We start from the raw sequence: 15,301 nt of genomic DNA, 5'->3' as shown, positions 1-15,301 counted from the left end.
TTCAATACTTAATATATACCAATATGTTAAATAGCTATTAAGTATTAAAAGTATAAGCAATTTAAGTACTTTTGAGACACAAAATATCTCATGATCAATAATTTACACATATACATACATAGGTTGGATTGTTTTTCTTTTATTAAACGATTGTCATCATGATTTGTTTACTGAATCTAGCAGCTCTCTTGCTCTGACAGGGTAACTCTATTTTTGTCCCTTGCTTTAATCAAATTCACGCATATATTTATTGACTGTAAAAATGCTTTAAGTTTGGTTATGTACACGGTTATTTAGGTTACCTAAAGAGGACCAACTGTACGCCGCATTACTTTGCCTCCGTAGGTCCACTGTAGGATCTGTGTAAAGATCCTCACGAACTAAGGAGGTATCCTCAATAGATTTCTGTTCAGGAAGTATCAAAAAGGTTTAGAAAAAAGAGAAGGTACCGTCTTGAAGGTTCCGTCTACGAATCAAACGTAACATTCAAAAAGCTCCGCCAAATCGTATAAGCCTAAATTACTTCCTCCTAATATCTGCGCGTACCGTGCTGGTACTTATTCTAAGTCAGCCAATCGCAAAGAATTTGGAGGCAAAATATTGAACTGAGTAATCGAAGCTTAGTTACTAAAATTCAATTAATCTATAATTTCTGCTAATACTTCGAAAAAGATTACACAAAGTTAATGCAAAATCTTACTAATATATAAAGCAAAGTCGCTAAAACCGTTGTAATGGCTAACCACGAAAACTACTAAACCGATTTTGCTGAAATTTTGCACACTAATTCATGATACTTCCTAGATGGTCTTATTATAGTTTTTATCTTAAAAAATAAAATAACAATAGCAATAAATGAGCTCAACGTTTTGCAAAAATACGCCAGCTTTTCACTTTAGTTTAGTAAAATCCGCTAGGTGGCGTCGACATAAAATCGGAGCTACCTGCAACATAATTAAATAAGTGTGGTTTTAATAGGCCAGAGCGTCTTGATAGTGGTGTTGTCGAGTTTCGGCAGTTCAACGAGCTGTTTAAAGAATGATGATGATAGCCCTGCGGCTGGGTATCGCGGTTACGGACGTCACTCTTCTCTAAGGGGAAAGGAACCTGAGTATCCATTCACCCTGAATCTTGATAAGTGCGATAAAAAAAAAAAATTAATTCCAACCGATGCCGTCTTTGGCGTGATACCAGGAGACATATCTAGCCAACGCACAATCTGCGACAACTCTTCAGAGTTGTGTGGCAGTCCCACCATCTCACCTGGTGCAGTAAGAGAATTTTCGACTACAAATATAAGCAAGGGAAAACCGCTCTAAGGGGCACGGGCAGCCACAACGGCTACCTTCTTGGTCGTCAAGCTCATAACGCGCTTACCCACATGTTCCCGTCTAACGATGAGCGGTTGGTTATCCGGGGAACGACCCGAGACAAGATATTCTTTGGTCAGCGGCGTACCTCCCTTCATCACGTGAGAATCAAGTAACCCATAGCTAGCTCTTCATTATCAGGAATAATAATAAAGAATAGCCTGGAAGTTTCACCACTGGCACTTTTTAGGGCTATTATAAGTGTTTACGTTCCCTACTTAACCATCAATTTCATCGGTTCTTTTTAGGGGCTACCTAAGTGTAAACTACCTTGCCAACAAATACATTTTTATTACCATTTCCGGAAGCGATTCGTCATCTAAAAGACTATATTAACTAAAGACGGGCACTATTAAACCAAGTCAGCTATTCACTGGCAAACGTCACCTGCGGAGTTGTTCTTCGCAAGGCTGGAAAACCCGGTGACCGACGACCCTATATTACCCTCTCGACTCTAAGCATTTAACCAAGAATCACTAATCCTCTCCAAGGTCTGCGATGGGCAAACGTATAACAGCTATGAAGGAAAAAAAACTTGAGCCAACGGGACAGCCTCCACTGGACAAGTATTTCTTACCAATCTCCCCATCTAAGATAACCAAAACAACTAAAGCTGCAATTAAAAAAGGTGCTTTAGACACCAACGTCTTTGACGTTATACCAGGAGACGTTGGGAAAGAGCACTACAACTAGCCCCAAAGCTTCGGACATTGTAATTTTTCTCCCAATCAGTCTGGGTCTTAAGCAGCAGGCCAGAGAAAATCACCCTGACTGGGGTATCGAGACAGTCACAATTGCTGTTAACTGCAGTCAAGAAAGAGTTGACTTAAGAAGCTCACCGGTATTTTCTAGGGCCATCGGACGTCGAACTATCTAGCCGACAAATATATTAAAATTAACAAAGTTGACTGAAAATAGCCTTTAGGGGTCATAAAAGTCGTAAGCATGCCAATAGTCACAAAAGGGTATATTGGAAAGAAAACTTCAAATGTATCTAATGAATACAATTTGAGGCGTCAAGAAACTGACGCAGAAAGTTTATAGAGATTGAAACAGCAGCGTCAAAATCGACAACTAAAGAGTCCATTACGTGAGAGATCAGCTTTTCATTGTACCCTCACAGCAATCTCTGAAATCTTTAAAGATCCTACTTCAGATTTTTTAATGAATAGAAATTGTATTTGTGTTTTTGTGGTAATAAAAATGTAGGGTTTAAGTTCCAGGAGTTTGTTGCTCTGGTAATAAAGTTGTAAGATATGAGAAAAAAAAAATTTTTTTTAATTTAAATTTTTTGGGGGTTTAAAATCTTAACAGAATTAAAAAATAGCCGTTTTTGTGAATTACACGGGAGAAACTGTAAATCTACAACTTCTGATAGCCATCGATTATTTTATGGGATAAAGAACGCACGGTACTTTTCAGCATAATTATTCTTTTGAATTTTTACACCTTATTATTTGACCAAATAAACTACATGGATTCCGAAAAAATATGTTTTTAATAAAAAGATTTTTGTTCTGAGATGTTTTGGAAATATGTGTAAGATTTCTAACTGAAAATGTTTCACAATACAAGTCAAAAAACTATGGTGTTTTATTTAGTAAGTCTTGGGCGAAGCCGAGATGGGGGGCTGCTAGTTTATATATAATTGTAGAGCGTGTGAACGTTAAATATAAGCAGAGGGCATTTCTGGATGTTCACAGCAGTTCCTTTATCCTAGCCACATTCTTACAACTTCCACAGCTTCACGATTAGGGTCATGGTTGTGAGGGAACTAATCGATGCACTTATGAACAGCTATGTTATAAGGATCCATTATAGTTTCCATTGTAATTTGCGCTCTTCAGTCACCTTTGTCATGTCAATTCCAGTATAAACAATGGTTTGAAGCTGATATTTATAATATAGATATCCGTAGGTGCGTAGGAAGTTAACATTTCTTGATTGTACTAGCCTAATCAGTGCTATTTCAAAAATTATCATTAAACAGAAACTTTGCAATAAACTAACAACATGTGAAACACAAACACAGTTACCCTATGACATACATTTTCAGTTCGTAAATATTTTTGGGACAACTTTTGGTTGAAAACAGTGGGTTTTAAGAAGAACGGCATTGAGAAACGTGTTTTGAAAAAAGCGTTCTCCTACCATATTATCATTTCTTTCATTGGCCCGAAGGGGTGTCCGACACATGGAGCTCATAATATATAATATATAAGCATACATTTCGGTATACATGCTAACGTTTACACATCTATGAGCTGCAATTGTGATTTATGAAGAGTTTTAATGTAATTTGCTCAAAAATTTGTAAAAGAAGCTACGTACCATTATTCGCACGTTTGACAGGTTTTTCATGGTCATCTTGCAAATGTAGAGATTTACGTTTATGAGTTGACTTCTGTGCTGGTGCCACTGTGGAGCAAAAACAAATTAAATATAAGTTAATTACATCAAGTTTGAATAAAAAAAGTGATAGAAAATGTGTATGGTGCATGTTTGGAGTAAATGTACAGGTAACCTTTTTCTTAAACTCACATTTCTCTTGGCTCAACCTAAACGAAAAATATTTTTTTCGTTACGTCAGCTGCAAGCTAAATTTTTTTTGTGTATAATTAGGATAGGCATGTTCTTAAATTAAGTAGAGCTGTCAACAATGTGATATCGGCTACAGGTATTTTTTAAGTTTATAGCAAATTGCACATAGCGCCAGCGATGATTAGCTCTACAAGTTTTTAGTTGTAAAATAATTAGATAAATTTTGAGGCAAACAAACGCTGGCTGTAGATAGTTTTACTACCTTTCAGTTTTACAATAACTGAATAGAGCCTTTGGCCGGCAAGTGTAGCTTATATTTAGCCACACAATTCTTTAGTTATTTATAATAATCAAATTAACTTTCAGGCAAGCTACGGCGATATTTGCTTCTTTTGTTTTAATATTTTTTTTCCCCATTAATTACTGTCATTATAATTATTATTATTTTTTTTATTATGTTATTATTATTATTTTTATCATTATTGTTAATATTTTTATTATTATTATTATTATTACTATATTTATTTTTCTTTTCTTCATCCGAAGTTGTCAAGAATGCCTTAACCCAAATAAGAAGAAGGCACGAATACCTTTCCTGTGTGGGACTCACAGTCCACCTAGTAGTGCTTTCACTATGATGTTCTTAGCAATACAGACCGAATACCCACTAAATTGGCAAGACCTATCTCCTAGGAAACCCGGCTCCGAATTCACTTTCGCATTAAAACTTTAAGCCGGAGCCACGGAGTATTGACCACTGACGTGGCCTTCTATTTGAGTATCGTTGCTGTCAGGATGTTATTTCATCTGGTCGTCTGCTATTTTGCGGGTACACTGATCCTCGTTGCATCACCTTGGGTCAGTCAGATCGCTTGGATCTGTAATGGTCGTCCCATTTTTGTCCTCTCAAACACTACCTGTGCCTTATAGGCACCTTGCTCTTGGCCTCTTTTAGCGCCTTCCCGAATACTGGCCAGCTATCGCTACCTGCTCCGTGTTTGGCATCTTCTATTCCACAAGGAAAACATCAAGCCTCCTTCTTGTGATCGTTTTTGCGGTAATGGCAACTGCCACATCGGAAACATAGCTTTGACCGTTCTTCCTTATTGCGGTTTCGAGTTCTAAATGTATCCGTGCCGCAGACCCCACTGGCATCTAAGGACTTCAATTCGTCTCCTTTGTTAGCAGCTTATAATGTATATTGATAACTTCTTGTTTTTTCTATAGTTCTGAGATCGGTCTTCCCAGTGTTGACCTTAGCTACTTTCTGCCCTCTTTTATTGGCTTGTAGCAGCGTCACTGCTATCTTCCAGGTATTCTCCTCAATGAAAGTTCGACGTCAACCTTCTCGCTTATAAAATTCAGATCCTGGATTTCGAGCGTTACCGTGTTCTCACCTTCTTTAGCAGATCTTAGCCTGTCCACGATATGAGCTTTACTGCTAACAAGGGCCCCACTGTCCTTTTTTCCTTGAACTTTGAGAAAAAGATATGTAGTCATAGTAACTTGTTTGACTGTGATCTCAGCCTCTTTCAACTCTAAATCAGTTCTCATCTTCTTTAGAACCTCAGCAAAGCTCTGCCCTTCCGCGACCTTAACAAGAATTTTTCCTCTTTTTTTGGCACTATCTTATTTGCCGCTGTCAATACCATTAATTCTTATCTTAGAGATAAGCTCTTGATTTTCTTAAGTATTTTTTTCTTTTTCAAAAAGATGGTCTCCTTTAGAGCTTCTAAACTCCTGTCCCGCTTGTCTGTTATGACGCTTTTCACGCATCTAGATTAAATGGAGCCTGCGATTCTCTCCCTTTTTTCTGATCTGTACGTCTTTCCCATCAGATTATTATTAGATTATTCTAGCAGATTTTCCATCTTTTTACTTGTCTCTTTATGGCTATCCTTCAACTTCAGTGGGTACAACGCAACTTCCATACCTTCTTTTATCGGCATCGCTGTTTTTGTGTACGTAGACGCCACTTGCTCCACTTTCAGTGCTGAGCAGCCTGTCTCGTCCATGGCTGAGCAATAATGTAAAATCTTTCTGTGAGCGTTCTGAAGTGAAACATTTTTAAGCGTGCCATCTATGGAAAGTTAACACGTGAAACAATCGAGCGAACGATCGAATGCTGGTGTGTACATATCTATATATATTATCTACGTATCAGCCAGCGCTGACAGCACCACTGAGGTCTGTTTCCCTTCCTTTCATTCATTTCCTTTCACACGCAATAAAGGAGCACCACAGTTACTCTATCTATATCTTAGTAATACATAAAGCAAAATTGCTAAAACCGTTATAAACGCTAACCACGAAGACTTATCAATCGATCTTGCTGAAATTTAGCATATTGATTCTTGACGCTTCCTAGATGGTTGTAGTTTAGTCTTTATCTTGAAAAAACTAATAACAATACCAATAAATAAGCTCAAAGTGTTGAAAGAATACACTAGCTTTTGACTTTAGTCCAGTAGGATCCGATAGATAGCGTGGAAGTGAAATTGAAGCTACCTGCAATATAGTTTTTTTTTTTTTTTTTTTTTTATACTATAGTGCTTTACGTCCGGCTCCTATAAAGAGCACTACACAGGGCATTTAGCACTTTGGAGACGGAAGGGAAGAGGGATTGGAGGCCTCCCATTACTGGCAGGGGGGTAGGGGGAAACATCTAGACTGATTCTCCAATTCTATAAATTCTTTAAAAACAGCAAAAAAATTAAAAGACTCTTTTTTTACTGTATGAACTCACTACTGCACTCGAACCTTGCTCTACACTCCAATCACAATTATTCTATTTACTGTTCCAATTTTTTTACAAATTACACGTCTATTCCCTTACACACTGAATTAGGCCTATCCCTAAAAAACTCATCATCTCCACAGCAGTCTATACTGGATTATATTCATGCAAGCAACGGCATTTCTATCTTCACCGATGGCAGCAAGGCCAAAAATGCCCCTTGCGTTGGAGCTGCTTGCTTTTGCCCTTCAACTAATTTCCAATCTTCATTAAGGCTCGACAAGCTAACATCTGTCTTTACAGCAGAATGTACTGCCATAAATGAAGCTTTAAACTACATCCTAAAAAACAGTGGCAAAAATTTCCTTATCTTTAGTGATTCTCTTAGCGTACTCCTAAGTTTAAACTCCGTCCAAACAAACGTAACTGCCAATCACATGATCCTTGAGATTAATGACAAATTCTTACGCTACATAAGTGATAACCCTCTCAACGTTATCAAGTATATATGGATCCCTTCTTATATAGGCATTCAAGGAAATAAATACGCATACACTCTGGCTAAATCAGCAACCTCAGCCATCCTACCTACTGAACCTCAAATTAACTTCACCGATCTTACCAGTAAATTCAGACTGGACTCATTCGCAAACTCTGCTGCTAAAAACAAATCAGATAGACTTTTTAAAGAAAAGACTTACTTCAATCTATATAGTACTGACAACAAACACCCATGGTTTCACAAAAAAGATCTCCCTCGCTTGGTCATAGTCACTGTAAACAGAATGCGCTCTAACCACCATAGTCTTGCAGAGTCTCTTTTCCGCAAAAATATTGTAAATGATCCTAGATGCAAATGCGGTTTTTCAGAAGAAAATCTTAACCATGTTTTATGGAACTGCGATTTGTACAACACGCACAGAAGTAAATTATTTAAAGATCTCCAGAAAATAAATTTGTACCCCCCTTATAATATCGAAAGCTTAATTGCGACTCCAAATGTCACCGCCTGCTTGTCAGTCTGTGACTTTTTAAAAAAATGTAAGTTTTTTATGTGATCATTGAATCTCTATGTATATTAAGATGCTGTACTTCTCAATTTTAAATATATGTAAACATTTCTCATGTATTTCATAATTTTAATAAAGTAAGTGTAAATACCTCTTATGAGGCCACTACACTATAATATAAAAAAAAACAATATAGATGTATAGGTATCTACCGTATCTTTAAAATGCCATCACTCACCGCATCACTGCATGTGCGCCCCGTTAGCATACACGTAGGTATATATGTATACATAGGTGTACCTATGTACAATACAGTGAATAGTATTCTCGACGTGGGACGCTGAAATCGGGTAGAGCGAGATTTAAAAATAGAAACCCTCATAAATAGAATATAAACGTGATAATTCAGTAATCCCATAATCTGATCAATTGGAATATTAATATTCACGCTGATAATTAATTGATTAATCAATTATTAATAAATATTTCGTTTAATTTTCATACACAATAAGTTAAAAGACATTTTTATTTCATTGTGAACATTAATTTGCTCTAAGTTTTTATAATGCAGTGAGTAAGAATTATTTTATCTAACGTCCTTGTGGCTTAACAATATTTCTCCACTAAAAAAAGTTAAATTGCTTGTTCTACTGATACACACGGCAAAAAGAGAATGCACTAAAAATTAAGTATACTTTAAAAAACTAACTATTAAAAATATAAATATACAGGTAAGTATAATTATATTTCATATTAACTATAGAAGTTATCAATGTTATAGTTTGCAGTAATACTTCGTAAAATTAACTAATTTATTATTATTATTTGTTCTTATTATTATTTAGCTGCGCATACAAGTGTGACATCTTCAATTTGTGTAACTATTCGATTAAGATACTACTGGTAAGGCAACAAGAAAAGATTTGAAACATAATACATCTTTAATCATATTCGAGATGATATTTGATCTTGCGATTTTCTTATTCTTGTAGTGTTGACGTGTCAAATATTAATCGATCATTCTTTCCGGTGGTTGAAATTGACCATCTTTGACTGTTTCACGAACTGTAAATATAGGGCGAAGAGATGACGGATCGTTCGCCCTCTCTCTCGCACCCGTGCATTCAAATAGATTGTGTTTAGATTGATATTGCTGTTGTGTCTAAACGCAGCCTAGGCTGCCGATATTGCTGCTTCACGTTATATCCATTGCCAAAAACCATACCTTTTTTTAGAGTCAATAGTATAAAATTGACGATCTGCCTGCCGATGTAGCGGTATGTATGTGTATACTGGCACTAGTAGTATTGACTGGTCTTCAGTCTCGACGGTAACAGAGTTACTAATATTCGATATAAAGTTGATATGTGTGCATACATTTTTTTTTTCAAATATAAGTGTGCTGACTTCAAAGATGGTAGCATTAAATTGCTTTTATTTGAGGGAAATAAAGGTATGTTTCATGAGACAGGTTGTGCGGGGTCCAGAGGCGGCAGCCCCTAGTAGGGGTCCAGAGGGCAAAGCACCCGGTTGGGGGGGTACGGGGGGGGCGAAGCCCCCCCGACTACAAAACAAATTGTTCGTTGTTAAAAAAAAGAATCCATTTTCATTCTTTAAAAATTGTATGTAAATATGATTTTATCCAAATTTTACAAATTAATTTCGAAAACTTATAAAATTTTGCCCCCCGACTACAAAACATAAATTGTTCGTTCTTAAAAAAAAAAAGTCCATTTTCATTCTTCAAAAATTGTATGTAAATATGATTTTATCCAAATTTTACAATTTAATTTCGAAAACTTTTAAAATTTTCCCCCCCGACTACAAAATATAAATTGTTCGTTCTTAAAAAAAAAAAATCCATTTTCATTATTCAAAAATTGTATATAAACATAATTTCATCCAAATTTAATAATTTAATTTCGAAAACTTATAGAATTTCGCCCCCCGACTACAAAACATAAATTGTTCGTTCTTAAAAAAAAAATACATTTTCATTCTTCAAAAATTGTATATAAATATAATTTCATCCAAATTTTACAATTTAATTTCCAATTTAATTTTGAAAACTTATAAAATTTTGCCCCACGACTACACAACATAAACTGTTCGTTCTTAAAAAAAAAATCCATTTTTAGTCTTCAAAAATTGTATATAAATATGATTTCATTCAAATTTGATAATTTAATTTTAAAAACTCATTATAGAATTAAAATAATTTAAAATTATACTATTTCACATTATTATATAACTTTGAAAAACTGATACTTATATGTTTTGCACACTATTTTCATGTGCAGTGTGGAAAATTCGAATTTTGGCACTTCAAATAATGTGAAAAAAGACCATTTTACGTACACTAGTACAGAGAAAGTATGAATTATGGTGTACAAAGAATTGTGATTACCTTGCGCCCGACGGGCAGAAAAGTACTTTGCGCCCTAGGGCAAAAAAGTACTTTTTCGCCCTAGGGCATAAAAATTCCACTTTGGGCCCATGACGCATGCACGAAAAGTACTTTGGGCCCTCACTTTGCGCCCGATAGGGAGAAATGGTAGTCTTCCTACGAGTTTGAAAAGTCTCTGTTTGTGAACCGAGAGGTTTGCGGCCCAAGCCGAAGGTGAGAGACGTAACGAGGTTCGTAAAGGAGACTTTTCGAACGAGTTCCGGAAAACTGCTTTTTCGCCCGAGGAAGTACCAGCCTCCCAAAACCACCCGAAGGTAAAAAAAATATTTTATGTAGGCTGACTGCATGAACAATTGTCTGTTCATCATAAAAGTAACGAACTGATTATATAGAAATAGATACTTATTAATACATTAGAAAGCTGCTCGGCTAAAATATACTGATTTCTAAGTTTTCTAAAAAACCATTTATTTAAAAGTTATTTTAATAAATAAGTTACTTTTTAATTTAATTTATAAATAAATCAAATGAATTAATATACATTAAATAAAAATTTACATAAAAATAAGTTACGAACTACGCCACAAAATTAAGTAATCGAATTTCTTATGTCAGGGCCACTCACAGCAAAGTGGTTAAGGGCCTCGTCTAGCAAGCACAAGGTTGGAGGTTGGAATCTATTTGGAAACTGGTTTTTTTAAATTTATTTATTTTTTGTTTAGAATTAGTTAAAAAAAAATGAAATAAAATCCATAAAATTCTAAATGAGTGGGGTGGCAATGTGATGTGGCGTCATGTGGTGTAGAGAAAACCAAAAGTACGTCACGAGGGACGAGTTTCCGTCACTTTTTCTCAAGGTCAAAAATGGGAATCGTTGATTTACCCTTAAACATAACACGCCTATAGAAATATAACTAAAAATTAGTCTGCATTTTTATAACTATCTAGTATTATATACTATTTAATCTGTTTGTATTCTTAAATTCAATTGTCTTTTATAGAGTAAATTCAATACTTCACGAAACTAAGATCTTTAAGTATTTGTTATAGTATCTAAAATTAATAATATTGTTGAAACAATTATTAGTTTAAAAAGACGATTTGAATAATAGATAGCAAGAAAATTTATTTTTCTTACTTTTGACATGATACAAAATGCAGAAACGTTACTACGTTTGGTTATATATTAAACTTAAATAACAAAATAGAGAAACATTCGATGAGTGCAAATCAAATGAAATAACAAAACGATTGAAGCACGCAAAGCGTGTCTAACTTAACCAGTTACGCTTAAAACGCATCGTTTCTTCGTTCCTTAATTTGCAATAAATTTTGCAATTCTTATGAAGCAGTCTCAATAATTTTCAAAATAATACGCATAAAGACGCTAAACAAATAGCCGAAACCAAGATGTACATAAATTTATAACTGTCCAATTATGGAATTCACGGTAGTAAAAATTAATCGAGTTGCTACACACCATTGGACTCCCATTCCACGATATAATAAAATGCGTGTTACAATATCGTACAAAACAGTACATGAATACTGTGTAGTGTTCACAAAAAAATAACAGTTATTATTCAAAGAAGTTTTTGGAATTAGGCAATAAGCGAATACGGTATCTTTAATTTTCAACGTTTTCTCTAAAAAAATAACTATATCTACAATAGTTAAAGATATAGATAACTAATGATTTTCTTACCTACTACTGTGGTAAACAAGCATTGCAACATCATAAGAGAATGTGTAAATTTTTCTTTTATCATTTTTACTAATATGTTTTTTTTTTCATTTCTGGACAAAGTGTAACAAAGAGAAATATGATAAATTTAATCTTATGTTGCCTACCGTGTAGTTAAAATTTATTGTATCAAGCTTGTTAAATCAAGTATCGTAGATTATTGAAGTTTTGTTTGTTTTACCAAATATTTTAGGATTTGTGCAATCTGTATTGTGAAACTAATAATAAGTTTAAAAAAGGTTTTATTGCAACATAGTTCAAAAGGTAGTGCCAGAGTTTAAGAAATTAGCTATCGACAAGATTTTTTTGTATTTCGCTATATTAAACAAAAATGTTGTTAAAAAAGAATCTGAAATAGCACATGAATAATCTGTCATAGAGAAGCACCAATATTTGTAACATAGATATTGAAAAATACAAGGCTTAAGATATTAGAAATGTAAGCGTTTAACTTGATAAAATGACAAATTCAACTGAAGCCATAAAATATTAAACATCTGCTTGTCTGGATATGACCAAAAAAGATTAGTTATTAATAGAAATACGTTTTTACTGCCTTTTACAGGGTAGTACATGGGTTGGCGCTGAATTAACAAAGATTAAAAGCTTTTTACGAAACTAAAAAAAGGTCATAAGAGTTTTTGCTCTCAACTTCAAATACTTATGACAAATCCTTAGTTAATCTTATTTTGATATTTTGATTTTATACTAACCCAAAAGTCATTGGCTCCGTATTATACACTTTAGTTATTTTATACCTTAACTATAGTTGTAACAGGCATGTCTGAATGAATTTTTTATACTTTTGCTTTTAATATGGTTGCAGAAAATTGATTAAACGTGGCTACAATGGACTTAGTAGAAGAAAAAATCTTTGTACTTCGATGCCTGCTTTGTTGAACATGGAGAAAACCAGAAAGGATGTATGAAAGGCATTATCGATATAGTCCAGAAACAAAGTCATGATATCTCTTAAACTATGAATTTTTTTTCAATTATGCTTGTTTTTTTTTAATATCTCCTTTTTGTTGTAAGGTTTTGTAATAAAAACATTATAAATTTTTCATATGCAAAATTATAAAAAAATTGGCTATATTATAGTATATTATTTGTTTTTAATTTATGAATTACTAACATTTAAAATACTCATTAATACAATACAAAAGAAACCTAAAATAAACTTTGTTTGACCTTACGTCTCTTACGTTTTGAGATCACATAGTCGTACATACAAAAAATATAGGCCGCAAAGTAATGTTTGACTTGAAAACTAAGATTTATTTTGCGCAGGATGAATTTTTTAACAAGAACAAATCAAAGTTAATTAAATTTCAATATCTCGGGTTACGTAAAGTATATCTGTATAAACGAATATTTACAAAGAAAATGTGGGTACTTTTATTTTTAAACCAGTCATTAATTCAACTCGTAATAAAGAAGAAATTATTGTTGGTCAAGATGTCGACCTACTTGTGCTCGTACCTCAGTTTTTTAAAAGAATAGCAAATTTTGACTGAATAAAGATGTAAGTTGGCAACTAATGGCTTAAGACCCATGTATTAAAGTATGTATACTAGACAAAATTGTTTTTTTTCAAACTGGTTGTGCAGTTGTACTTATTTAGAATAAACGTAACTGATTAAACTAATAATTTACAACTAATATTACAACTGTACATTATTTAGAGTTAATAAAACAGTTCGTACAGTTAAAACAAGTTTTTTAATTTTTGAAATAGTAACTTACTATTCTGGTGTATGTCCTGGAAACAAAAACAGAAAGCACGAAGAACATAAAACTTAACACCACTTGAAAAATTAAATTCTTGTAAATACGAAATTCTATTGAGGTTCTCAATGTAACGTGACAAAAGCAACTGATACTTCAATAGACGAGGTGATTTCTATAACTTTCAACGACGAAAATAGGAATGTTAATTGCATACTAATTGACTTGAGGACGTCTATGTAGTAAGGCAGTTTCGAAATCATTTTTGTTGATAACGTTGGCCAGAAAAGTCATTATGGTTTTTGGTATAAGAAAAAAAAGTAATATGTAGCATTGGTGCTGTAGTTCATTTAAATTTATCTTTTATAATAAGACAACGTTCAAATTCGTAAGAAAAAGAATTTTCAATTTTACTTATTAACCTTTAAAAAAACCTGTTTTTTACATATAGTTGAATAATCACCTGAATATAGAGAAAAAATGAAACTAATATTTTCTATAAAAATGCAATGGAATTCCTTATCTAGTATACGTATACCTGTGAACGTACTTAACTGTTGATTGAAAATATGCATGATTAGAGACAAACGAAGGGTATAACAAATACTGTTTTAAACATTACATTGCTTTTGTAAGAAAAAGTAACAAAAATATGTAAAAGAAAATTAGAGACATTAAACTTAAAAAATCAGTCTCTAAACGAGTTTAAGCACAATACGTGAGTAAGCCTATACCAACGTTGAATTAAGTATTTGATAAAGTATGAAACTATATCCCTAGGTAAAAGAAAACTAAATCTTAGTACAACTCTTCAAAAAATGTCGGAAGATGAAGCTTGTAACAAATCAGAAACTAGGTCTTACTACAAGTCTTTAGCCATGTACTGGTGAAAAACCATTGTGTCAATTGAAACAAATGATGTTTCTCTACCATACTCAATTAACTCACATTGGAAATGTTGTACATCAATATCGTGAGGTTTTCACCCATACACAATACAAATTTTCAATTGTGAAATGGATAACTCTAAACAGATCCACTAAGAATTAAGCAGCATTCTTTAAATTAAAATATATCTGGAAATAAATAATTTTTTTAATGAATTTTTATATAATGAAACCGAATGTGGTAGGCAAATGCAAATCCATATAGATATACAATACTTTTTTAGTTAAATCATAATGTGATATCGAGGTTGGCGAACACTACAACGTGTGTCATATTACTTATTCTCTCCTTAGGGTGAAGACAAGAAAATAAGTTTCTTTACACATGCTAAAGTTTATGAGAATATCATTTAAAGTTTTCAAAAAACTTTATATTATTCTCCACCAACGCATTACAAGCACAGTCGCTGTTGGCTTCTTTTTATACAAGAACAAAAGTTGTCCTATCGTCACAAATTCCGCATAAGATTTTTTTACACTTGAAACCTACTGTTTACCCTTTTACGTGTTTTTCAAATGTTTATTTTAATTCATTGCTTTTAATACTTATTTTACAGTATAATTGAATTCATGTTGCAATATTGTGTAAATCATAGTATACGAATACCACACTGTCTCCGATATAAAAATCAAATCGAAACATTAATATTATTCCGTAAAAAGTTTTTTAAATTCGTTAATACGCACTTGGCATAGTTTTAATTGTGTTCTTTAAGAAAACTAACTTTATCTACAATAGATAAAGATGTAGATAACTAATGAGCTTCGTGGCAACTACTGTAGTAAACAAGCATTTCAACATCATTAGAGAATGAGT

The 15,301-nt window shown here is 33.4% G+C and overlaps 1 protein-coding gene across 1 annotated transcript in view; it reads right to left on the bottom strand.

Annotated features, from left to right (window-relative positions):
- Positions 1–13,659, bottom strand: part of LOC106646099 (uncharacterized) — a 67,322-nt gene extending 53,663 nt beyond the window's left edge. The window contains exons 1-2 of the mRNA XM_089597788.1: positions 13,556–13,659; positions 3,702–3,788 (exon numbers count right to left, since the gene is read on the bottom strand). Coding sequence (XP_089453914.1) covers positions 3,702–3,788; position 13,556 — 88 coding nt within the window. The 5' untranslated portion in view covers positions 13,557–13,659. The remainder of the gene's footprint in view (positions 1–3,701; positions 3,789–13,555) is intronic.
- Between the last annotated feature and the right edge of the window lie 1,642 nt (positions 13,660–15,301).

Source organism: Copidosoma floridanum, unplaced genomic scaffold (assembly GCF_036245765.1).
Source record: "Copidosoma floridanum isolate Cflo_tuat_1 unplaced genomic scaffold, Cflo_Japanese_pri ptg000035l, whole genome shotgun sequence".
NCBI classification, from domain to species: domain Eukaryota; kingdom Metazoa; phylum Arthropoda; class Insecta; order Hymenoptera; family Encyrtidae; genus Copidosoma; species Copidosoma floridanum.
The sequence above is the reverse complement of the archived record's forward strand: the minus strand, read 5'-3'. Positions and strand labels throughout refer to the sequence as shown.